At 41.9% G+C, this 27,420-nt stretch overlaps 1 protein-coding gene across 1 annotated transcript; it reads right to left on the bottom strand.

The window, feature by feature from the left end:
- Positions 1–622: 622 nt before the first annotated feature.
- TM4SF4 (transmembrane 4 L six family member 4) lies at positions 623–26,518 on the bottom strand. The gene is made up of 5 exons (XM_036849494.1): positions 26,082–26,518; positions 25,218–25,307; positions 11,979–12,118; positions 2,469–2,658; positions 623–1,235 (listed from the first exon to the last, which is right to left on the bottom strand). The coding sequence occupies exons 1-5, from the start codon at positions 26,253–26,255 to the stop codon at positions 1,218–1,220; spliced, it is 612 nt and encodes a 203-aa protein (XP_036705389.1). The 5' UTR covers positions 26,256–26,518; the 3' UTR covers positions 623–1,217.
- Positions 26,519–27,420: the final 902 nt, after the last annotated feature.

Below are 27,420 nucleotides of genomic sequence, written 5' to 3'. Positions count from 1 at the left end.
CATGTAACTCTTTGTGTCTTCAGTGCCCAGCCCCCAGTGGCCAGCACTATGATTAGTAATTGCTTTCTTGGTGACTATGAGAAACCCAGTTTTTGGTGTGCCTAATTTACATAGTGCAGCCAATCAGCTTGGCAGGAGCAGAAGTGAGACTCTTGCTTGTAACACCCTCTAAGATCCTCCGTATTATACATCAGTCATATAGACAATCCCACAGGCCTCTTTGTTTCACCCTTGGGGGACTCCAAAATTTCTTGATGATTGATTGCCTTTCAGTAGTCCTTTTACAGATGGGGAAACTGAGACTTAGAAAGCAACTTTCCCAGGATCCCCAAGCTGATATGTGGCTAGTTGGGGTTTGAGCTGAAATCAACAGAATGGATTTGACTCCATATTAGTGCCTGACTCATAAAACCAAAGCTAATGTCTTAACATAACACATAGAACTGATAACACTTATTATCTTAATCCTGAGCCATACATAGGCTGACAAAATTATTACCCAAATCAACTATTTAAAAACATTGTTTTTTGTTTGAGCAAAGGAAGCATTTGTAGAAAAGATGAAAAGAGGGTGTTATTCATTCAATCTTTTGCCCCTACCTCCCCAAAAGCACACAATCTTTATTACCTCTGAATTCTGATTTTAATTTAATATACACAAGGAAACCCTAGCGAATGATGGCAGGCCCAGAAGATTAGTTACAAGTAATTCAAACATGTTAGCACAAAAGAAAACAAATAAAAATTATTTATGATCCATCAGTCATTCTTTTTTCCCACAGATCTTAAAAATAAAAATTGGTCTTAGCTTCTCATTTTCAATGTGTTTTCTTCCTTTGACGTCTGTAAAACTACCAAAGATATCAACACCTCTATATACAAAGAAGCAGTGTGGCAGTACATGTGACCTTATACATTTTTCACTCTTAAAGAAAAAATTATGAAATATTTGCTTTGAACTTGCCCTTCGATTCTAAGAGGAAGCTAATTTGAAAGATTCATAAATATTACTTAAGTGGCCAAACTATTTTTTATTTGAAACTAACATAAGATTCTAAGTTGAGCTGACCGGGTTGGAAAGGAGAAGGAATAACTCTGGCTTCCCTAAGCTTTGTCAGTTAGGAAGCAGATAGGAATTGGCAATCCCAAGAAGAGAAGAATAAGGTTGATGTTATCTTCTCACACACCATTAAGTTAGAGCAGCTAATCATGGAGGTTTAGACTGGTCCATCTCCCTGGAAGGTAGAAAAAGTTAATTAATTACAACATCATTTTTTTTTTTTTTTGCTTTCTCCTCCCCTCCCTTTCCCCTCCCCATCACCCCTCTTATTCCTGATTACTCCTACCCCTTATTGGTTACCTACTGAATGTTTTCTGACTCTGTTTCAGAGTTTTAATCTGTTACTTAACTTGTGCTTAGGCTATAGGTGTGGAAGCTTCATTTTATTTTCCATCATTTTATTATTAAAATTAATTTTGATAAGTGGCACATGGGGCTCAAGTGATGTATCTGAAGCCACAGTTAATAAGTAGAGGAGCCAGGAGTTCATAAGTAGAGAACCTGGGGAGGTGGAACCCAGAGACTGTGTTCCTTTCCTTGAAGCTATGCTGTCACACGGATTTCCATCCTCTTAAGGAAATAACAGTCAGTACAATGTACTGAGCCTTCTGTTATTAACATGGATGCTTTTTTTCTTGGCTGTGCTGCTTGGCATGTGGGATCTTAGTTCCCCGAACAGGGATCAAACCCGTGCACCCTGCAGTGGAAGCATGGAGTCTTAACCACTGGACCACCAGGGAAGTCCCCAACTCTCAAGTTCTATTTAATTTTTTTCCTCATACTTCAACCTGTGCTTTAAAATAACTTTATGTGTATGAATAATTGACTGATCTGGCTTGTTCAGTAGTTGAAATAATCACCTTGTCCTACTATCCATAGGTTGATTTTTATTTTTCATATTGTTGATAATTTACAGTCTTATTTGGAGAGTAAATCCCAAAATGATTTCATTTTATTTTTTGCACTTAAGAATGATTTTTCTCTTCTAAGTCTTTTCCAAGGGAAACAAAATACCCTTCCATATATTACTCGACAACTTTAACCCACTTCTAGATCTATTTAGGAAATAAAACATTTGGGGACAGACCGTGATGCGTATTCCTGACAATATGTGCCTACAACAGATGTCTACTTCCTGTGGGGATCTTCATGTAAACATCATCATAAACTTCTATATGTATATGGAGTAAGGGTAAGACTGAGAACTTCGGTCAGCTTCAGCCTGGGTACGTTAGCATCACCGAGAGCAGGACTTCCCTCAGCTGCTAGAGGGGCTGCCTGGACTTTGCAGCCTGGCTCTGGTTTCCTACAGTCACTGTCATCCTTTCCACCCCCTCATCCCATTAGCGCTGGTGGCCTGACTTGGCCTCCTGCGTGCCGAGAAGGAAGGACAAAGACCCCAACTCACCTGACAGCAGCCACAGCACTGGCAGTCTCCACACAGGGTCCCCAGGAGGCCGTTGATCACCTGGATGGCACAGATAAGTATCTGAACCGCCCCTACGATCAGCAGGATGGAGAAGAGGGTCAGATGCCAGGGAATCACGTTGTCAGGCTTTTGGCACTGGCTCCATAGGTCACTGTCCCTGAGGTAATTCCTGTCGGGGACATGGGGGAGAAAGGAGATGTTGGTAAAAAGTGTGCAATACCCTAGGCTAGAAAGTCACCATAACGATTCTCCTTTTGCAATACTATCTATCCAAGATATAAGCTCCATGAGAAAAAAAAAAATCCCATAATAACAACACTTTTAAAAACAATACCTAACAATTTTATTGAGTATAGACTATGGTGCCAGACCCTGTTCTGAACATTTAACACATATTCACTCCTTTATTTCTCATAGAAACTTTATGGTTCTTTTCTTCCATTTCACAAATGAGAACATTGAGGCACAGAGTTGTTAAGTGACTTACACCAGCTCACACAGCTACTGAGTGACAGAGTGATTTTTATGAGCTGACCAGGAGGATGGGTAAGTTTAATATCTATTAAGGGGCAATGAAAATGAAGACACTCCAGGAGCAGAATCTCACAAATGTTCACGGCCTTTATCCTACTATTGTCCTTAGGGAGCTTTTGGACTTCTGATAAATTATCTGTCACGTCTAGTGGCCGTGTGAAGCCATGTAAAGTACAACTGTGTCGTATAGTTAAAGGGAAGAGCTTGATTCTTTTAAGACCTGCTTCTAGCCAAATTGTGAACTGACTCAGCTATATTTTTGTGAAGATGTAAGGATTCCACCTGCAAAAAGAGTTAATTAATAACTAAAAGGAAGAAATAATCTGCTGCCTTAATACACATTTTATAAAAACTTTGAAACAGGAGAAACTGCAATATATTTATAAAATATATACATTAGGAGTCCACTGCAATATCAAGGGCGTTGTGCCTTGAAGGAGAAATGTGAAGTGTGGTATCTTTAAGACAACAATGAGGGTAAAGCGGGTAAAATCTCTGCATATTTATATTCCTTCTCACATTCTTAAAGCCACAAATTGGTCTCTCCCTCTTCCTTTACGCGTCCTCTCTCCTTTCAAGGCCTCAATAGGAAACTCTCCATCTGACTGCTAAAGTAATATCCACCTCATTGTTTTTAGATCATTTTGACGATCTGTCTCTGATGATTTCTCCAGTGCATCAGTACACATTTATTTGAGATACATTCTGTATTAAGATTTTGAAAAATCTTTGAAATGATATTAGATGCCCCAGAGTTTAGTAGAGCAGAAGGGGTAAAGGAAAGAATGAGACTTTTGCTCTTGATTTAAAAATAATACATTGTTGGGGCTTCCCTGGTGGCGCAGTGGTTGAGAATCTGCCTGCCAATGCGGGGGACACGGGTTCGAGCCCTGGTCTGGGAAGATCCCACATGCCGCGGAGCAACTAGGCCCGTGAGCCACAACTGCTGAGCCTGCGCGTCTGGAGCCTGTGCTCCGCAACAAGAGAGGCCCGCGACAGTGAGAGGCCCGCGCACCGCGATGAAGAGTGGCCCCCGCTCGCCGCGACTAGAGAAAGCCCTCGCACAGAAACGAAGACCTAACACAGCCATAAATAAATAAATAAATAAATTTACAAAAAAATAAAAATAAAAAAAAATAAAATAAAACATTGTTTATCACATTGATTCACCTTCCCATGAGAATACAGGTTCTAGCAGCTCACTGGCTGGGTGACTTGTGTATCTCTCTGTAAAATGGGAATAACAATATCAAATCATAGGGTTAAATAAGGATTAAATTAAAGTGAGGATTAAATGAGTTAACACGAGTAAAGCACTTAGAACAGTGCCTAGCATATAGTAAGTTTTCAATAAACCCTAATATTGTTATTATTTTACTTAAGCTGAGCAGTCTGGTCTAAAGGAAAAAGGCTGGTATTTCGGATTCAGATGGACCTGGGTTTGAATCCAAGCATTCTTCTCACTGGCTGTGTATTCCTCACACAAGTCACCTTCCACCGCCCCACCCCCTGGCCTTCACATCAGTTTCTTCATCTATAAAATGGGCTGAGAACAACCTCACAATTGTGAAATTTCATTGAGATAATATACCTATGTACTGCTGTATAAAACTTCTTTTCATTATGTTACTATTATTTTTAAAATTTATTTATTTAATTAATTTATTTTTGGCTGCATTGGGTCTTCGTTGCTGCGTGCGGGCTTTCTCTAGTTGAGGCAAGTGGGGGCTACTCTTCGTTGCGGTGCACGGGCTTCTTACTGCGGTGGCTTCTCTTGTTGCGGAGCACAGGCTCTAGGCACGTGGGCTTCAGTAGTTGTGGCACGTGGGCTCAGTAGTTGTGGCACACGGGCTTAGTTGCTCTGCGGCATGTGGGATCTTCCCGGACCAGGGCTCCAACCCGTGTCCGGGAAGATTGGCAGGCGGATTCTCAACCACTGCGCCACCAGGGAAGCCCCCATTATGTTATTTTTAAAACACTCATTTTTCCATTGTTTTTTTCCATGTAGTCCTTCCTACCTTTACAATTTTTCAACTTGCTGATTATAAGAGGTTATAAAAAGACAATATTTTCCAGGCACATTTTATAAAGAAAAGATCCTAAGGTGAAGTAATTGGCAGTCCCCAGTTTGGACCCTCGGCTGAAGAGTTTGTCCAGTGGTGGGACGACACCACCCCCTGGTGGTGATATTGATGAACCGCTCACGGGGGAATTTGGAAGCAAGGATTGAGTTTGGGTGGAGAAATCCTCTCAGTTTCACTCCAACTGCTGCCTCACCCCTTACAAACCCTCACGGATAGCTGTTCCACAGGCCCTTCTTCTTTCCCCCAAAACTCTCAGGTTCTGAGAGTCTCAGATCCCCGGAAATGATTGCTGTGTCCAACCCTCCAACCCCAGGTGAGAGAGGGCCCTAATTTTTCATGGATCTGCAGGCTAATCACGCTTCCACATTCTGTGACATGAGGAGAGCTGAGGCAGTTTAAACCCACTGAATCTCATCACTGTGAAGGGCGGTCCCACCTGAGATGCAGTAATTCCATCAACCTCAGAGTAGAACACCATGGATTTCATACAACTCACTTCTTGCCAGCAACAAAGGTAGCTGAAGGAAGGAGCCGGGGAGCCCGAGGGCTTTGCCTGGGTAACTCAGGTGCCACCTCCTCCTCTGAGACAGACCCCCTGATGCTCCTCCTGCCCTCAGCTGGCTGTGGTACCCCTTCTGTGCTTCCCAGCCCTCTGGTTCCTTCTGGTACACAGTGCCCCGGACCCTGAGCTGTCCTCATCTGTCCACTTGTCTGTCTTCTGTTTGTGACTATACATCCACAAGGGTAGAGACCGTGTCCCCCATCTCTGTCCCCAGTTCCAGCACAGGGAGTGTTCAGTAAATGAGTAGCTTTCATGTACGGGGTCCTGCCCATGTTCTGGGCGCTGGGCTAGCTGCGTTCCGTCATCCCTCCCACTCCTACGAAGAGGTGCTACTTTTCTTGAACAATGCCCCAGGAAATATTCACTGAATGAATGAACATATACACAGATTAAGAAGTTGAGGGGGGAGGGGCAACATGGGGGAGGGGATTAAGAGGTACAAACAATTAGGCATAAAATAAGCTACTGGATATATTGGACAACACAGGGAATATAGCCAATATTTTATAATAACTATAAATGGAGTATAACCTTTAAAAACTGTGAATCACTACATTGTACACCTGTAACTTATGTAATATTGTACATCAACTATACTTCAATTACAAGAAATGTACTGCTAAAAAAAAGACATTAAGTATTTAGAAAGTGTAAAAAAAAAACTGAGGCTAGAGAATGTAAGTGCCTGGATTTGATCTTCCTTCTGTCTGACTCCAAAGGCGGTGCTCTTAATTGTTACACACATTCCCTGTATTTGAGTAATTTTATCCCTTTAGAATAATTAAAATATGATTAATTTATGAAATTTGATTTACACAACACATCTCTAATAGTGTGTATAGTTATCTCTAATAGTATGTCAGTCAAAGTTTTCCTTTACCATAATAAAGAAATTATTCTCTTTGAACCTTCATGCGACTGGTTGAAAATATTGAAATTAATCACAAAATTATCATAAAAGCATAACATTTTAGAAAGTTCTAATGCATCATAATAAATTCTATTCACAGCGATGCTATATTCATAAAAATGAATCATAACATTGAATGTTTGGCAAGTGCTACGTGGCAGTAATGGTACATTATGTACATCATGTTATTTCATTCTTGCCTGAACCTGTGAGGTAGATCTTGCTGCCACCCCATTTCACAGAGAAAGAGCTGAAAGGTGAACGCATCACCCAAGATCACACCACTGGTATGTGGCAGAGGTGGAACTGGACCCTAAGTCAAGTCGGGCCAAGGGCAAAGCCAGATCTTAACATCTCTGGGGGTTTCCTGCTTCATGAAAGCTGGGAACAGGTTGCTGCCATGCCATCTCACCCCGTCCATGTGGCTTTCAGCTCTGGGGAGTGTGCTTGCAGCAGTGTATGGGGTTTCTTGCTAATAAGCAATCATTGAAGAGCAGCTGCAGATAGTCTTAACTGAAAGTCCAGGCAGAACACTGAATGGTGTCAGTTCTGTGCTTAATGAGAGAGCCCTCTCCTCGCCCCTGAGTTCCTTCCCCAGGGAGCAGGGAGGGCTGCAGCCTGACCGGGCAGTGCTGTGCTTGGCTGTGTTGCTTGTCTCTCTCCCACTGCTGATTGTCTTTGGCCTTGCCTCCTGCGTTCCCTCCCGCAGCTGTCCCCATGCCCTGTGCAAGCTGCTTCCCTTTTAGCAGCTCAGGGTCAAGGTAGAGGTAGCCAATTGTCTCAGAAAGGAAGACCTTGTTTGGGAGGAGGTCCTACTTCAAAGGAAGCCAAGAGGGTGTATCTCAAAATGTCCCAGATTTCTTTTCCCTTCTAGGATGCCTCTTTAGTATGGTTCCCATGACAGAAAAAGTTAACTGTCTTTGTTCCTTTAAAATGAGCACCAACAAATATTTTTAAGGAAAACAGAACTAAATTCTACGGACTTGAAGAGTCCTGATTTTTGTGTCCCAAGCTGGAAACCTCAGAATCCACCTTGATAAACTTCCCTCTTTCTCCTCATACCTAATCCTGATGATTCCATCTCAGACAGTCTCTGACATTTCCTCTCCTTTTGAGCCCCAATTCCACTGCCTTGGAGATGGTCAGGATTTTATCTGGATTGTTACTCTAATCTCCGACCTTGCTCCCTCGTTCAGTTACTGAGACCTTCCATTCATCCTGCACGTCGCTACCATCATGATCGTCCTGAAACTCCCAAGTGGTCGTGGCTTGTCCTGCTTGAAGTCCTCTGCTGTTCCCCGACGTCTTGAAGGTCTACCTGCCTCTCAATCACCCGCATCCTGTGGGTCCCTCTTCACCACCCCCAACATTCACCCTGAGCTTCCGGCCACTCAGCGGACGGACACTCTCTGAGCACGTGGGCCCTTTTCGAAGTTGCCTCAGGACTTTCTCTTCTCTCTGCCTGAAACGTGCTTCCCATCCTCTCTGGAAGGCACACTTCTGTGCATCTTCCAAAACCAGCCCACGTCACCTCCTCCCAGAAGTTTCCCTCGCACGCCTCCATTTCCCCCTTTTGGCAAGTGAGGGTCTGTTCCCTGTCGTCACCCTAACTTACCACATACTCACTGGGTCAGGGACCATGTCTGTCCTTCTGTGCTCCATGTTTGGGACAGGCTTCAAAGCACAAAGTAAGGTCCTGTCAAGTGCTTTTGTTTTTTTAATTCTCCTACTAATCATTAGCTGTGAAGCCCTGGGCAAATTAACTTTTTGAACTGTATTTTTCTACTGTAGGGATAAGAAATCTTCTGAGATTTATTAGGAAGATTAGGTGAGATAATGCATGTAAAAACACTCAGCCATTAATCATTAGAAGGAGGAGGAGGAGAAAAACGAGGAGGAGGTGGTGGAGGAGGAGGGGAAGGAGGAAGAGGAGGAGAAGGGAGAGATGCTGCCACTGCCATTTGGTGATAAGGGAAACTGTCCTGAGTCCTCTTCTTTGGTCTCATACAAGTGATTATTTCTTTTCACTCACTAAGTAGCTGTGTATGTGTGTTACACTTGCAGCTACAACAACAACTCCTGTGATGCTTACACACTGGGATCTGATGGATAAGAAGAGTCCCTGTGAAAGTAAAAAAGATTGGAGACAGAGGCTACTGAGCTTTTCGAGAGGGACTCTACAAAAATCAGATAGTGCAAGTCAGTATAAACTGTGCTCTAGAAAAAGCATTGTGACTTGAAGTCAGAAAACTTGGATTCGAGCTTCCATCGTTAGGAACAGTATTCCTTTGGGCAAGTCAGTTCTCCTCTCCGGGCCTCAGCTGAATTACCTCTGAAGGAATGCTTTTTGTGAGGAACAGATGAAACACTGTGGGTGAAGGCACGTTGTTAACTGAAAACACCAAGCAACACAAGGTGCAAGGATTGTTGTAAGAAACTCAAGATGAGCTTCTGCAGTTGGAGGGGAGGTTTGGAGCTGGCAGTGGGAGATAAGATCATAAAGGAAGACAGGACATGGGATGTAGGGAGAATGGCAAGCTGAGGAAAGCCCGCCAGGTGACAGAGGGTGCGGTGAGACACCCTGCCTGGACCCATCCTCCTGAAAGCCCTTCCTGTAGCAGTCGTGGCCTATTTCACACCAAGAGTGGACTTGCATTTTATGTGGGATTAAATTCTAGAGTCAGGGCATGATGGGAAAGAGCACGAATAGTCAAAATCATTCTTATCTTATAAATCACCTGGAAAGTATAATATATATGATTTTGTAATAAACCCCTATGCAGCCATTTTTGATCATACTATGGTTTGAAGCCACTCTGCAGATGTCTAGGTACACAAACCTTTCCCCTTCAGGTACTACCAAAGCCCAACAGTGAGCAGAGGATGGGTGGAGAATTCTGAATTGTTCCTGCTTTCCTGCACAGTTTATTCTGTGTTTGTTATTAAAGCGCTCTAATCTGACACCTGTTAATGGATGGGTTAGTTGCTGTTGTGAGGAGTAGATAAAACAACACATATGAAAGCATCTATCACAGAGTAACGTGTGATACATGGGTCTGATGTGAATGCAAACTTGCTTCAGCAGGAGGACAGAGGCAGATGGCTATGAAAAGTGGTTTCCTCAACCTAAATGTCCATCGATAGATGAATGGATAAAGAAGATATGGTACATATATACAATGGAATATTAGCCATAAAAAAGATGAAATGATGCCATTTGCAGCAACATAGATGGACCTAGAGATTATCATACTAAGCGAACTAAGTCAGAAAGAGAAAGACAAATATCATATGATATCACTTATATGTGGAATCTAAAATATGACACAAATGAACATATCTATGAAACAGAAACAGATTCACAGATATAAAGAACGACTTGTGGTTGCCAAGGGGGGTGGGCCGGGGGAGGGATGGATTGGGTGTTTGGGGTTAGCAGATGAAACTATTATATAGAGAAGGGGTAAATAACAAGGTCCTACTGTATAGCACAGGGAACTATATTCAATATCCTGTAATAAACCATAATGGAAAAGAATATGAAAAAGAATGTATATGTATGTATAACTGAATTGCTTTGCTGTATACCAGAAATTGATACAACATTGTGAATCAACTATACTTCAACTAAAAAAAAAAAAGAAATCAAAAAAAAAAAAAAAGTGGTTTCCTGTCCTCCCCCAAGCAGGTGTGAGTGTGCCAGGGGAGGGTGTGAGGCCCTCATGTCAGAACAATATAAGACCATTGTACTGCCTTGGGGTGTTACTTGGCATGCCTTGTGTTTCTCTCTCCTTTGTTTTGGACATAGATTTATTCAAATTGATTTTAAGTCCATCAAGGGGAGTAGCGTTCACATTACAGAATAAATAGAAAACAGGTTTAATACTGCACTGACGCTGTGGATAGAAATACTAGCAGAAGGGTCCTTGAAAGGAGACATAACATGTAGCTTCACAGTCACACCCCTGGGTGGGGGAGAGGGAACCATCGGGGGAGGGACCTCAGGAGGTGGCTCAACCTTATGCTGTCTGAATGCTGTGCTCAAACAAGCCAAGCCCACAGCGGTCCTCTGTAAGAGGAGAGGGCTTTCCACAGTAAAATAAACACCCATGGCAATCACTACATGTGATATGAGGACATTAGAGGGCTTGTACTCCTGTTTAACTACAGAGAAGCGTGGGGATATTTTAGGTGAAACACTTGTGGGCAAACTGAGACCTGGTGTCATACAGAACCAGCCTCCTCCATCTCCTCCATCTGAAGCCTGCTCTCGAGGTTCTGTAGTCTCTCACTATACATTAATAAATAGGGGTCTGACTTAAATAATCGGTGTCAGAGTTTTTTAGGCATGGCCCCATCCTCTGTGTACAGGAGGACCCGTCAACTCTAATTCCCGACCACCTAGATATGTCACTCCCTGTGCTATTGTCCATAATGATGAACAAAACAGAGATTGTCCCAGCCCCCTTGGAAGTTAACGTCTAGTGCAGCCCTATCTAATGATGCTCAATATTGTCTCTAATAGCCGTGTGCAGCTACTGAGTGCTTGAAATATGGCTAGTGTGACTGAGGAATTTTAAACTTTATTTCATTTCCGTGAATTTAAGTTTAAGTAGACACGTATGGCAACTGTCTACTGCCTTGAGCAGTGCGGTCTAGGGGCAGAAGGATGTGTAATATAAAAAGACTAATAATACTCGAAGTTAGAAGACGTGAGTTTGCTCCGTCTCTGCTGCCCACTAATTGTGAGACTTGGAGCACATCACACTTATTCAGCCTGCCTCGGTGGGGAGTTACTACCTCTTGACATTGTTGTGGAGATTAAATTATAAATTTATTTTAAAAAAAGTTCTTTATAAACTACAAAGTACCGTGAAAATATGAAGTGTTACTTTAATGATTTCTATTAACAGTAACTCTCATGAAGAACCTACAGTGTTTTCAAGGTCGTTTTCCATAAATCTGTACCTTAAGAGATTGTTTAGTTATCCATCGTTTGGGGTATTAGTGAAAGCCTTTGAGCTCTGTTAATGAGTAATCATTCTCATTTTCTATTATAAGATTTTCAATGGAAGGCACTGCTCTCTGTTTATTAATATTATTAGTTGCCTCATGTTGATGCTAATAAATATTTGAATGCAAGTGGTGACACCACCAACCTCCTTCTCTCAGGTCAACTGAGGTGCCCTCTTCCATTATTTCTCCTGGTGTCTGTCAAAAGAGCACCTAGAGGTGAGATCTTGTGTAACTTCACCCCACAACTCCAGCTCTGCCTCAAAGGAGCAACATGCCTGAGACTTGTAAACTGAAGATGGCAGACCTTGAGCAGTATCCCCCGTGGGCCTTTACCTGCTGGTGCCCCTAATGGTGACATGTGAGCATTGAAGGGTGTACCTTACCCGTCCAGGAAGGGATAGCCCCACGTGCTATTATTGACCATGAGGCATTTTGGACCCTTGTTGATTGAGACAGCTGAGATGATAAATGAGTATCCGGCACCCAAGACTCCAACCACAGCAAATATTGTGGAGGTGAACATCTGAAAGAGAAGGAGAGAGACCGCCAGGTTCTTAAGGTATCCAGAGATTACACACAGCACGCCCAACTGGCCTGTCATTGAGCATGGTGAATATGGGGAAGTTACGGGGTATGCAGCCAGTTTTTACTGGAAATGGGGCCTGTGGGGTCTCCTAGAATGAATTTTGGTGTCTCATGTCCCTTTCTCCACCCCCATCCCCATCTTTTTCACCTATTCATTGGTGACACAAGTGCTAGTTATGGTTTGATACCTTTGAACCAGGATTTTTAACCTTGTTAAGAACAGATTGTCCTTCACAGGCCTAATATGGAAGACCAGTCTATTACAGAATCAAAGAATCTTAGAATGGGAAGTGATCTTCAGTTCTGTGGTCCAATCATCTCACTGAGGCTAAGTCACAGTGGGGCCTCATGTGGCAGGAAGGTTCTGCTTATGAGAAAGGGTAGAAGTCTACAATTTCTCCTCATCAGTCCTAGTTACATTCTTTGAGTTCAAAAAGATTAAGTCCAACCTCTCTTCCATGAGGTAGCAACATTTAAAATATCTGAAGATATTTTATATCTTACACAAAAATATTTTCTATATGACATCTCTTCACCCCTTCCACCCTCTGTACATTTTCTCTTCTTTGGGTTACACAAGCCCAACGATTCCAGTTCTTTTAAATATTTTTATATGACAGAGATTAATTAGTGAAAAATAGATTGTACTACATCTTTTTTTTTTAATTATAAAATCAAGATAGAATATAGAATATAAAAGGCAGAAACAATCCTGGAGCCCATCCAGGCTAACTCCCTCTTAGAGATTAAAAAAAAAAAAAAGGGCCTAGAGAGGCAGTGTCCATTCTAAACAGTAATTAAAGAGTAGTGTGGAAACATTAATAATTCTGTAAATAGAGGTGGCAAATGATCACCTCTATTGCTTTGGGACATGAAGGTGTAGTGCAAAGTACAAGAGTTTAAAAGTCAGCAGAACCCAGTCTCAAATCTCAGTTTTGCTACTTTTCTCTGTGTGATGACTGGCTCTTAGTTTCTCATCTATAAAATGGGCATGATAAAGCCTACCTAAATTAGATGTGATAACCCAAGTTAAATGTCAGTTACTTCCTCTTTCCCCTTCCCTGTATTACTATCAATCTTTTTACAGTATATATTTGAGGGTTTGAGGGTGGGGTTAGAGTGTAGAGAGGATCTAACTGTGCCTGGGCAACTGGAATCTGTGTAATCTATTTAGCTGGGATTCATATTCATATCATATGTCATATCATATATAAATGTGTTTTTTTGAAAATTTATTTATTTATCTATTTATTTTTGGCTATGTTGGGTCCTCGTTGCTGTGTGCGCGCTTTCTCTCTAGTTGCAGCCAGCAGGGGCTACTCTTCGTTGAGGTGCACGGGCTTCTCATTGTGGTGGCTTCTCTTTGTTGTCGAGCACGGGCTCTAGGCACATGGACTTCAGTAGTTGTGGCATGCAGGCTCAGTAGTTGTGGCACATGGGCTTAGTTGCTCCACGGCATGTGGGATCTTCCTGGACCAGGGCTCGAACCCGTGTCCCCTGCCTTGGCAGGTGGATTCTTAACCACTGTGCCACCAGGGAAGTCCCTATAAATGTATTTTTGGTGCAACTTTCCAAGACTGAGCTCTGGCTCCATGCACCGTGTCTGACTTCCCATGTAGAACTGACCATTCCTTTCTTCATATTGAAACAGAACAAGACCCTGTGGAGTTCCTGGGCATGGAAGCCTTTCCATGTCCCTGTTTCTTGTTTGTAGGGAACAGACTCTAGCCTCCATGACCTTCCCAGAATCCCAAAGAGCAGATTTGAACAGTTGCTAATCAGGGAATGGAGGGGATGCAGAGACAAGGGAGGAACAGCCAAGAAACAATAATTCAGCCTTGGGGCAGGGTCCTGGTTCCATCTCAAGGGATACACATAATAATATCTTTGAGCTCTTTATAGAACTAAAACCCCCAACAAATGGAAGATGTTAGCATTCTTCATTCCAGAGAAGGTCACAGTTTGATAACCTTGAGAAGCTCATCAGGAGACCACTTGAGTCCAGATTAAAGAAGTTCAGGCCCTGCACACACCCTGATCCTTATCAGCAAAGCTGCCCTTGAACCATTGCTATAAAACTCCTCACCAAATCCTCCTGCGTTGGGACACAGTTTTTCAGGGCATGAGCCTGCTGTGTTCCCCTTTGCCAGGCAAAGCAATAAAGCTATTCTTTTCTACTTCACCCAAAACTCTGTCTCAGAGATTCAATTTGGCACTGGTGTACAGAGGCCAAGTTTTCAGCATCCATATCTCCCACCTCCAGGGCTCTAGATTGTATCAACTCCCATCACAGCACAGTATATATAACGCATTACTGCATAGCTGTTTATGTCTGTCTTCCCCAACCAGAGGACAGACTCCTTGAAGCCATGGACAGTGGGTTATTTGAAGATAGTTAGGACATTGCTCCACCCCTACCACCAACAGTTTGGTTTTTTTTTTTTTCCTCCCCAGCTTATCAAAGGCACTGGATAACTACTTATTGGATATTTTCAATGACTAAAGTTCATATACTCATTATTTAGATTTTTCCTCTTAATTTTTATGCCTAGGGTATCCTAAACCCATTCCCACCATCAAGAACATTGTGAATATAATCTAGGTCAGAAGTAAATAAAAATTTGGGTCAATTTATCATGTTAGAACAGGCAATCTCTCTTCCAAAGGATATCTTGTTGAATAATTTTAGAAATTGTTGAATTGTATAAAGTTAAATAGGTTTCATTCCTCTTGTACGTCTAAGAATCTTTGTGATATGCTAATATGTATGAAGCTCCAAGAAGGGGATATACTATGTATACTGGAATGTTAGGAAAATTATTAGCTCTCAAATTATCCCTCAGAAGTGAGGGACTTGCTTTAGAGCTGTGCCTTTATTTCATCCATCAGGTAACAGGACATTTCCTCAAATTTGAACAAACAAGTATGGGAAAGACATTAGTCAGAAACAACCCAATTACTGTTGGATGACAGAATTATTTAAACATTTCCTTCTTAACACAGATTTGCTAATTATTCTAGGAAAGCTGACCTCACAATTCCTAGTTCCAGATATTATAGTTAACAAGCCTTTCAAAGGGCATTCTAATATAAGTATGTTTAGTGTTTACAATTGTGGGGATCATTAATATATACTTGCAAGAGGGATGTCTGAATACTGTCTTCGTCTTATCTGAATTGATATTCATGACTAACAGTGAAATTTCCGCTGACAGCATCATACATGGATACAAAAATGTCATTAAATGGAAAAAAAGGTGTGCTGTGGGAAACTTTTGATGGCTCCAATGGTGTCTTTAGTGGGAGCAAAGACATTAAGGTCAAAAAACATGAAAACAGGGCTTCCCTGGTGCCGCAGTGGTTGAGAGTCTGCCTGCCAATGCAGGGGACATGGGTTCGAGCCCTGGTCTGGGAAGATCCCACATGCCGTGGAGCAACTAGGCCCGTGAGCCACAACTACTGAGCCTGTGCGTCTGGAGTCCGCAAGCCACAACTACTGAGCCTGCGCATCTGGAGCCTGTGCTCCACAACAAGAGAGGCCGCAGTAGTGAGAGGCCCGTGCATTGCAATGAAGAGTGGCCCCCGCTTGCCACAACTAGAGAAAGCCCTCGCACAGAAACGAAGACCCAACACAGCCAAAAATAAATAATAAATAAATAATAAATAAATAAAAAATTACAAACAAAACAAACAAAAAAAAACCATGAAAACATTTTAAAATAAATGAGAGGGGAGGAGTAATATTTCAAAATCAATATATTAAAATTATTTTATATTTTATACATGTGATTTAAAATATGCATATATCACAGAACGCTTATGCGTATATTCACGTTAGTCAAAGAACTTTTTTTGAAACTGCTTTCTGGGAAAATAAGAGGTGGTTTCATACAAAGTTTCACCTTATATTTGGGTATGTATTGTAATTTGCAGAGTTTTCTGATCTCATAGGAGTCTATAACTTCTTCCCTTGAGCCCTTGCAACGACACACTTTGGGTGATGCTGCTCCAATTTAAAGAGAGCTTATCTAGCTACTTCTCTGTCTCTGAGCTACCTCCATGCTCCAATCAACTTGCTGTTTAGTTAGACACAGCTGGTATTAATCTAGGAATGGCCAGAACGTTCCAGTAGAGCAATTGGAAGCTTACGCTCAGGTCAGTTTTTCCTAATGTTTTACCTCTTATCCTTTCAGAGTGAGGCTCTGAGTGGTCTGGAAACATTTTTGACATGTGGTCCTTGGGATGGATTGGATTGTCTCAATTAAAAAAGAAGATTCTATGAAGGAAGGGTCTCTCATCTTAAAATTGCTTAAAAGTCTTCAAAAGCCAGAATTTCCACTAAATAAATGGTTAAATATTCTCATAATTATGTTTTCACAAAAATGACGATCTCAAAAACCTTCTAGTGCAATCATCTCACTTTCTAGATAATGCAAAGAGCTTCATTCTGTGACAGCCTTAGATGTATTATCTCATTTAATCTTCTCAACAAACCTGTGAGGTGGGTGTGATTATCTACATTTTCCAGACAGGAAACTGAGACTACTAGAAATTAAGATAATTGCTCTAAGTCAAACAAAGAGTAAAGTGGTGGAACTAGGATCAGTCCATGGCCACTTGTTTCCAAAGCCCATGCTTTTGTGACTTTCTCAAATCACACATCTAGAAGGTGGCTGAACTAGATTAAGAACTAGGGTCTCGGGGGAAGGGGCAACATAGGGGTGGAGGATAAGAGGTACGAACTATTAGGTATAAAACATGCTACAAGGATATATTGGACAACACGGAGAATATAGCCAAAATTTTATAGTAACTATAAATGGAGTATAACCTTTAAAAATTATGAATCACTATATTGTACACCTGTAACATATAATATTGTACAGCAACTATACTTCAAAAAAAAAAAAACAAAAAAAAAGAACTGGGTCTCCCTCCCAGTCTAGGATCTTGTACCTACCACCTCTTCAAATACACACACACACACACAAAACACACTGCCACTAGCACCAGATATTCTGTCATTTGCAAATTTCTCTGTGAATGACGTTGGTTCTCTCATAGAAATAAAATGACAGATAAGGAAAAAAATATCTTTCTGCATATTTGACCTTCTGATCTTGAGTTCTAATTATTAGTCAGGAATCATAAAACTATTGATTATTAAGAATGGAAGAGTATCTAAAATTGCTGTAATAGAAAAGAAAGGTCACGTTTCCAGGAAGGCAGTTTGGAAGTCTGAGGAAACCAGGGTCCCGGCCTCCTGAGTCACCCAGGCCCCCGCCTCCCTGGCCTCGGTTTCTGGTGGTAAACAGAAGAAAGGGGTGGGTGGTTCTAGAAGGTCCCTTCGACTAAAACAACTCCGGATTTCATCACCCACTGGCTGGTAATGAGAGGAGAAATCTGTCTTGTGCTATTCCTGCTGTGTGAGATGAGTGGAGGATTTTAGATATCATTCCTGGAACATTTCAACAGGCAAATGTTTACAGACACAAAAAGTGAGCACAAATGCAAACAGTCCTCATTTTAGGCAAGTCTGAGTAAATGAAAAACCAGGTTAATATAAAATAGCAATGAGATAATTTTCCCCTTTATTGAAGAGTCCCCCTTGTAAGCACCTCTATCCCAACACTGCCAACTGAAATATAATATGAGCCATATACATAATTTAAAATTTTCTAGTAACACTTCTTAGAAGGTTTAAAAAAATGAGATTAATTTTGATAATATATTTTCTTTAACTCAGCATATCCAACATATCATTTCAACAGGTAATCAATATAAAAACTACTAATGAGATATTTTGCATTCTTCTTTTGTACCAATTCTTTGAAATCTGGTATGTGTTTTATACTTATGGTACATCTCAATTTTTTTTTTTTTTTTTTGTGGCCAAGCCTCGCAGCATGCAGGATCTTAGTTCCCTGACCAGAGATTGAACCCGCGCCCCCTGCAGTGGAAGCGCAGAGTCTTAACCACTGGACCGCGAGGGAAGTCCCAGGTACATCTCAATTTTTAAAAAAATTTTTTTTAAATTTATTTATTTATATTTATTTATTTATTTATAACATCTTTATTGCAGTATAATTGCTTCACAATGGTGTGCTAGTTTCTGCTTTACAAACATAGTGAATCAGCCACACACACACATATATCCCATCTCCTCCCTCTTGCGTCTCCCTCCCTCCAGCCCTCTCTATCCCACCCCCCCAGGCGGTCACAAAGCACCGAGCTGATCTCTCCCTGTGCTATGCGGCTGCTTCCCACTAGCTATATATTTTACATTTGGTAGTGTATATATGTCCATGCCACTCTCTCACTTCGTCCCAGCTTACCCTTCCCCCTCCCCATGTCCTCAAGTCCATTCTCTAGGAGGTCTGCACCTTTATTACCGTCCTGCCCCTAGGTACATGTAAAAGAACGAAATTAGTACATCTCAATTTTGATTGGCCACATTCCATATGCTCAATAGCCACATGTGGATAGTGGCTCCTGTATTGGACAGTACAGTCTAGAACATTTGGAAGATTGATTTTTGGTAGTAAAAGTTAAAAAAAATGGATGGTTATGTTCTGTACTGCTTCCCTGATTACAGTTACCCACAGGAGGGAGAGATGTATAACAGAGGAGGGCAAGACAGTGACCCTCAACTGAAGCAATAAGGTTTTATTTCTTTACAAAACTTTCTGAAGAAAATATGGCATCAGGTTACAATTTCATAAAGCTACAGGTAGTATGTTTTGTTTTTGTATTCACATTTGAAATATCTCACCTTGAAATAAAAAAAAAATACTCCAAATAATTTTTCATAACTTTTCCAGAATGGATGACCTACATGAAGCAAGGTACACTTTATGTCACTTTGTTTTAAGTCATTTCGTGTTCAGAAGTCTTTAAAAAATTGCTAAATTTACTACTCTGAGATATTATCAATCTTAAAATCAGATGAAGTCCATTCCATTTATCATGGGTTTCATGATACAAAATTTTTCATGTTAAAAGAGAAGTTATTGAAATCAAGTTGAATATGTTAGGGAGCAGATGCTTCAAGTTGGTGTTTTTTAAACTAAACAGGCAAAAGGCCTGGAATATTTCTGGAAAGAGACACAATAATTGGAAACACTGGTAACCTCTGGGGAAGGGCGTTGCCAGACTTTGGAGTCAGGAATGTGTGGCTTCCGTTGTAGTTTTTGTACTATGGACATGTTTTCCCTATTCTAAATGAATAAGTAGTAAAGGGGGACACTACTGTGTAGTGTAGTGGTCAAGGGCATGGGATACAGGCAGACAGATCTGGGTTTGAGTCCTGGTTCCTTCCTCATGACCTTGGGAAGGTCATCTTTCTAAGATCTCCATTTCTTCTTCTGTAAAATAAGCCTCGATAATAACTACCTGTCTCCTAGAGATCATAATATGTAAGATAGCTAATCAAAAATAGGAAATAGGGAATCAAATGTACACATTGTCTAGCAAATCAGATAACCCCCAGGTGGGGTAGGCTCTTAGATAATGCCTGGTACTTCACCGTGGGGATACCCAGAAATCTCTTTTGCCTATTTCCAAGATTTGGATAATTTCCCATGACATTAACAAGCACTTGACAAATGTCATTATTATATTATAATGCTTTAATAATCATAGCCTCACATACTTTAACCTTCCAGAAATACAGAGAGTATAGCTCTGGGGAGAAAAATAAAAGTAAACAGGCTGACTATCTCATGGTTGCTCAGCACACATGTTCAGTTTGTATTTCTAAAGAAATGTGTGTTAATGTATATGCTGTAAATACTTCCCTTGAAATGGAAGAAGATGCTCTTGAATTCACCATGTGTCAGCTTTAAGGCCTCCCCCTCTACTGGGCTCTGGAGGCAGACTATGTGGGATGAGATCCCACCTCTGCCCTGGTCCGTGGTGTGTACTTATGTCAGCTGAAGCAGAGGGAGGAGGGGCGGGGGGCTGAGAAGGGGGGAAGGGTGGGTGGTTCGGAGACATGGTATTTTGAGGCTTGGGTAGTGGCAACATGTTGGGGAAACATCTCTGGTGGGCATGAAGGTTCCTCTCAGCAAGTTTTCTAAGAGGTACATAGATACTACTTGAAGTGTTTTCTCGCTTAAACGTGAATGTCCTCCTGTATTTTCTGCCTCAGTCTTGGGAAGCCCGGAAGACAGACTGGGGCGTCGTGGGTGTGGTGGTCAGAAACTCAACTTGCAAGAGCTTCAGTTTCCTTATTTATGAAATGAGAAGTTTAACGCCTAACTCATTAGGGGCTATTGTGAGAATTGAGCCTGATAAAGTACGGAAATCACCTGAAATCCTCCCAGAGCGTTCATTTACTTCATTCATCCAACAAGCATTTATCGAGGACCTATGTGTCCTCAGTACCCCAGGCACTTGGTACTACTCTCCCCTGCCCTGCACGCTAAGGCTTGCAACCTCTTCCCCCATTCTTGCAATGTCCTTACGAAAGGTAGCAACTGCCACGGTCCATTTTACAGCAGAGGATTTTGAAGCATAGAAAACCTTTACTGAAGAAATAGGGTTTCATACGTTATTTCTCCTTTTAAGATAATTTGTTATTTCAAAAGAAGTGTCTTTCCAGCACTGAAATAAATGCAGGGTTAAATGAGACCACCCAGCTTCACTCTCAAAACAGGGAAGACAGAGGAGATAAAGAGAAGATACAATTTGGTGAGAATTGAAACTACCCATTCTTAGCTTTATCTGCTTCATTTTACTAAATGAAAATGATGATGACGATGGTGGTCACACACAGGGCTGCATCAAAGTGCAGACTGACAATCTTTCCACTGAGGACTAGGGGGCACATCAGTATTTAGAATGAATCAAGTAAAATTTGCAGTATTCGTTTCAGTGACTGATGAGTACTAAGCTGAGGCAGTTCCCTTGCATGCACAAATTTTATAGTCATCATATTGCACAATGGATTGGAGACTAGACTTGTTCTATATGTTGGCATCCTGTTTTAGGATCCAGGATAGCTAACAATGAATGAAGCATTGGGGTCAGTTGGAATATTGCATTTCAGTATAGTGGAATATTCAAGCATTCTTGTGTGTGTGTGTGTGTATGCATGTGTGTGTGTGTGTGTGAGAGAGAGAGAGAGAGAGAGAGAGATAGAGATGAGCTAATCTGAAAGAACAATATTGAGTAATTTGAGCTATCTGCTGTATTTTCTTTAACTTGCTTTTAAAAAGGCACTTACGCAAAAAATTGTAATGCAAATGTTAAATTATTCTTAAAGGTAGCATTGCTAACATTGCTAGATGCTGGCTGCACAACATTGTGAATACACAGAATGTCACCGAATAATGCACATTGTAATAATTAACTGTATGCTATGTGAATTCTGCTTCTATTAAAAAAATATTACTAGAATCAAAAAAAAAAAAAAAAAAAAAAAAGAAGTGTCTTTCTTAAATCCCCCTCAAACGGGCTGTCTTTCCAAGGGATGCAGAGGCGGCTGTCAGCACCAGTGCTCTTGGCCTCAGGAAGTACTGATGGCAGAAGTGCTTACGCAGAAGGCATCCCTAAGGGGCACTGGCGAGCCGAGCTGGTCATGGGGAGAAGTGCTGACTCTACAGTGAATAGACTGATTTATGACCTAACCAAGATCTTCCTTCAGAACAGGTCTGTCAACCATCTGGCCCTGCCTGTGGATGGGGGGAGGGGGGCCTTTATCTGCCTGATATACTTTCAGGATGCTGAAATGCCAGCCTATCCCTAAATATCTCCTTTATCAGGTCCATTATTAGAGATACTCTTTTGAGTCAAGGTCAAGGTCTTCTAAAGGCTCTTATTAAAGAACATACTTAACACGAAAGAGTTGATAAAATTAATCAGCTGTCCCATTGGACCCTGAGATGTCAAATTTTTTTTTTTCTTTTTAAGGATTAGAGGGCAGGAGACCCTGACCAACCACAGATCAGCAGCTAGGGCACCTCCAGTTTTGGAGAACGAGGTTGAGACCTAACCACAAACCCAGGCCAGGGTTTCCAAAGCCCACCTTGGAAGTTACCCTCCTCTCATAGCTTTTGCCCCAGGGCTCCCTTTTCTCAACTCTCATTTACCCTAATTTATTTAAAAGATTGCAGATCCCTGGGACTGGATTTCAGTCTTGCTCTGCCTCAGAGGAGAGTTTGCCTCTATTTTTTAGTTTCACTATGAACCTATCAATTGGGTGACCTCAAGATTTTTTTTTTTCCAGCTCATTGTCTTGCTTTATCTCTACAGCCATCACATCCTGCTTCCACTATTGATTCATGTGTCCTGGTTTAACTACCCAAGGGAAGGGAAGAGAATAATGCAGCTGACTTCTGGGGAATATTCCAGAAAGATGCAGCAAAGAAGAGAGGAGAGAGAGAGGCCAGGAAACAAATGATGGAGAGCAAAGCTGTGAAGACAGCCACAGGATTTAGCTCAGCAGCCCTTGGCCTAGTCTGTTCCTGCCTCACAGACCTTTCTACCCACAGGATTTCTTACACCACGTTCCTCAGAAGCCCAGTGTTCCTTAAACACCCGGAGGGGAAGGCTGTGAGCCTTTGGAAAACTAATTCAAGTCTTTAGCATTATAGTACCGATCAAATTATGCTACAGCTTTTTTTCTTTTTGTCTGACAAAATGTTTGTAAATACCTTTCTTTAGAAACTGATGATTGCTCCAGAACCTCAGGACATTAAGGAAACTTGGCTCTAAAGCAGGGGCATGAATCCAGTGGCCCTTAGGGGTGGGTGAAGAGCTCAGTCATGCCCAGTGCAGGTCGTTTTTGTGCCAAAATAGAGGCCCAGGAGTAAGAGGTTAATTTTTTGTTTTTCGAAAAAGAAGTAAGATATCTAGATATTTTTTGTGAAATCGCTCTACTTTTAAAAGTTGGCAGCTGACTAACAAACAAATCAACCCAAAACAAGAAATCCTTCTGCTGGCCACCTACAGTGTGGTTGCCCCTGGTACAGGGCAGCTCTGGCTGTGTCTTGGTTTCCAGCTGGCAGAGCTGGTCCTCTGACGGGCACTGCCCTTGTGGACGGTCAGCCAGTGGCTGGGAGGAGTCATCCTCAACCCACACCAAGGGCAGATGCCCCCCGTGGGGTGAGGAAACCCAATCAGACAACTTGAATTGGGCAGACCAAATGTTTCAGATGGTATTGACTCAACGGTGCTTGTGAAAATGTGACTTTTCTGCCTTCCTCTTGGACTTCACATAAATCTAATTTAAAAACACTCTTGGCACAATGCTTTGAATATTGTTTCGCATCTCACTTTGGTTATGTATAAACCTAAAAACAAAAGAAATAAACAAACAAAAACCCTGGTTTTATACTGGCTAATCTTCAGACTTCTACTCAGCACCAGGGAATGAGCTGTTAGATTTCTAAGCAATTCATCCAACTTTCTTAATTGCTAATTTTTTTCAAATTCTTATTTCCAACCTATTGCCCCCAAATCCACAAGGCATAGTGGGATTACATTTCAAAGAGAAAATGAGTTACATATTTATTCCTTTCCTTTATAATTAAGTATAGTAAAATATCATTATATATATCACATGTTACATAATTGTATCAAATGAATTGTGGTTGATTTTTACATCTCTTTGTAAATGATGATTTTAAACGTTGCTATAATAACCAATGCTTGATGGTGTTAAAAAGGTGAGAACATTCTCTTTGAATGATCCTCGATCTCACATGGAAAAGCATCATTGTATTTGCGGTGCACCAGCCTCAGCACTTCATATGTAGGCAATAGATATTTTTTAATTGACTGAGCAAATAGTGATGAGAAGGAAATGTTAGAGATGATTCTGTTTCAGGACAGATCGCTACACCTTTCCCTTTAAGAGGTTAAGGTAAGAGTGTATAATTCATCATTGGGGTTCTCTTAGATGGACAATTGAATCTCGGGAAATTAGAGCAGGAGCTGGTCTTACTCATCATCCAGCCAGTAATTCCAGTTCAGCCTTCTTCATTTTGGCCACGTCAATGTACCTGAACTCAATATTTTTCTGTAAGTCAACTCTCTATTTTATTCATTTATATCACCTCTCTGAATGAAAAAGTAGAATCATTAACACACATAAACAAAATATTATTGAATTTCTAGTTAATGTTTCTTGCATTCCTGGAGCTGGAAACTTGGTAGAAAGGGAGGTTACAAAGGATTAGAAATAGTAAAGACATTTCCATCAAAATAAGAGTTTTCTTGATAGAATCGAGAGGACTGAAGGAGAATCAAAATTAACTTTCTATGTTATTGAAAGATAGAGCACATCTGTGTACTAGCAGAACTTGTCTGTACTTGGGACATTCTGATCTAGTCCAACTTCCTCATCTTATAGATGAACAGAGGGCACCCTAGTTGCGGAAATGGAACCCAACCCCACTCCCAGCCTTCTTCCCACTCCAGCTTGGAATGGTGAAGCCTAGTTTCTCTAGCTTGCCCACTAAAGATGGATGGCTGCAGGAAACAAGAAAGGAAACAGAAGGCCAGAGGCAAAATCCAGGTAGAGGTAGGGAAGTGCTGAGCCTCTGAAGCAGTGAAGCAGGCAGTGGTGTGGATGGAGAGTTCAGGGGGCTATTGGGGAGAGGAGGTTACCATCTGTTATCCTGTCCCAGCTCCCCTTTACAGATGAGACAATGCAGAGCCAGAGAAGGGAAATGACTTGCCCAAGGTCTCAGGGCTTCGAAGTGGCAGATGGAGAGTCACAGCCCCCACTTCTGCCTTCCAAGCATGCATTCCTTATATGGCATCACTGCAATTTTCCAACTCTGATATCCCTGCCTGTTTGTAACATTTTAAATGGTACTCATACCCTATAAGTAGGAGGGCTATGGTTTTAAATGTTTATGATTATTGTTATTTTGCATCAGCAAGAATCCCACCTTCATCCCTGTACCAGCTGCCCCCAGAGTCCTGCCTGGGGCCGGTAACTCATCCCCACGATGTCCAACGCAAGGAGGCAGTGCGCCCCAGAGCAGTTCTGGTGGCCGCCCCATCTCCCTCCCCCCCCACAAACTCACCGCAAAGCGCTTCCCACAGCTCTCGTTGCCACAGCACCTGCAGCAGTCATTGTTCTTCAGGCCCAAGAACACCAGCGCAGGGAAGATCATCTACCGGCAAAAGAAGCATCTCAGAGTGGGTCTGGTCTGGCATGTGAAGGGGGGCCCGAGCCTGCCTGCCTGCCTGTGTGAGGAACCACATCCGCAACGTGGGACTCGGTGACCAAAGAGGATGGCAAGAGCTAACGGAGCCTCGCTGGTGGGTAAACAAGTATTATGGAGTCTTTAGGTTCTATCTGGCCTAACTGCAGCTCCAAGGCAAGATGTCAAGATACGACACCCTGAGTTTCCATTTACATGGTGGGTTAGGATAGGGATAAGAAACTTGTCCTCAGTTGTCATGAAACATGAATCTCTCTCTCTCTCTCTCTAAACCAGAGGTCCCCAACTGCTATTGGAAACAAGGGGTAAAGAAATCATTAGCACAAGAGTGGAAGAGGAACCCACAGACACCTCCTTCTCTTGGTGGGTTTTAGTCAATCGATTAACTAGAAAATGTGTGCTCCTTCCCCAACCTCCTCAACCCAGCACCGCAGCATTATCTCGTTAAAGATATTATGCGGCTCTCAGTTTGGTTCAGGGAAGTCAACTGACCCATGGGAGCTGCCAGCCTAAGCTTGGGGATTTCATTACTTAGTCAATTTAGTGCACATGTCTCTGGCAAGTCCCAACGGGGAAGGGAAAAGATTAAAGTGCTCACTTTTCATCATGCGATGCTTGGGCTTTCGTTAGCAACTAAATCTCTTCCTGTTCAGTAAGTACCCAATTTTAAAAGGATGGAGAGGAAAATCTCCTTTGGGGAGATTTTAAGGTTTCCTTACTCACCAAGACCCCGCTTCCTAATATTCCTCCAAAATACCAGACCTCGTCAGAAAGGTGGTCATTGTTGTCTATCACTTTTCCTCCAGGGAAAAATAGCAGGAGGTGAGCCAGGAAGCCAGACACAGCGAGGGGAATGAGGGTGCTGCCCAGGCACTTGGCACACCTCGCAGTGCACATGCCGGGGAGGTAGGATGCAGGTCTCGATATGAGCCCCCTCGATGCCTCCTTCACAGGCTCTCTTCTGAGTTATCCGCCGCAGAGGCGTAATAATTGTCCCCAGATCAATCCGAACTTTGGAGCTGAGAAGCAAAATCAGCCTGTGAACTGTGTCCTTGGAGTCGCTTCAGCTTCTCAAATATAGCAGAACCTCGATGGCGATGGACATTTATACATTCTCCCTGACCCGAAGTCTTTTTTTTTTTTTTCTGCACCCTCATAAATAAGATTACGTTCATTGCAATCATTTTGCCATGGAGACCAATAACCTCTGTTAATAATCCACCAGCACAGACAAGACACTCAACCTTGCTGCGATTGAACTTAGGGCTGGAACAAACAGCATCTGGGACTACTGCACCTTTAAACTGACAATGGCCCTACACAAATCAAGAAATATTTCCCCCAGGCCCTTTATAAATCACTGTAAAATTGAGTTACATCCTAGCTGAAATCATGTCTCCTGAGTACTTAATGGTCTACAGTGCGTGTCTTTGTTTTTTCCGCTGAAAGCCTAGCATGCAAAAGAGTTATTTGAAAGAGCTTCTTTTTTCCTCAATAGGAAAACAACAATTTGATGGTCTTGTTGGGTATTGCTGAGCTCAGGCCTACAGGAATTTTTTAAAGGATAAAATCAGAATAACTATTTATTTTATTGCCTGATTACTCTATTTCTATACTTGCTACTCTATTAAGTTCTATCTCTTTCCCAACCTGACGTGATAGAAATAGCAAAAACTGTTTTCCCAATCATCTTGTTCACCTATAGCTTCCATGCAGGAACAAAAAGCTCCACCTTTACAAAGGATAAGGGGAAAGGGAGGTCGGCATTGGGTGGAGGAGAAGAAAGATACTGACGAGTGGATTGGAGGCAGAGCAGTCAGGGAGTGTAAGAGGAGGTAAGATGGGACCTCTACTGGAAATTTTGCCAACTGCCCAGGGTAGGATTCGGTTACTAATTTGCTTTGTGTCACTTTAAGAAAGTCTCTGCCATGCCTAGCCCAAGCCCCACCTTATGCAATGACCCTGCTCAGTACTGGTTGCTATGTAACAGCTGAAGGACTATGGGGTGGAAACGGAGCCTGCTAGCTCTTTGTTGAGAGCCTAGAGGTTAGAATAAAACAGT

Source organism: Balaenoptera musculus, chromosome 4, assembly GCF_009873245.2.
Source record: "Balaenoptera musculus isolate JJ_BM4_2016_0621 chromosome 4, mBalMus1.pri.v3, whole genome shotgun sequence".
In the NCBI taxonomy this organism is placed as follows: domain Eukaryota; kingdom Metazoa; phylum Chordata; class Mammalia; order Artiodactyla; family Balaenopteridae; genus Balaenoptera; species Balaenoptera musculus.
This window is presented reverse-complemented; position numbering and strand designations above follow the sequence as displayed.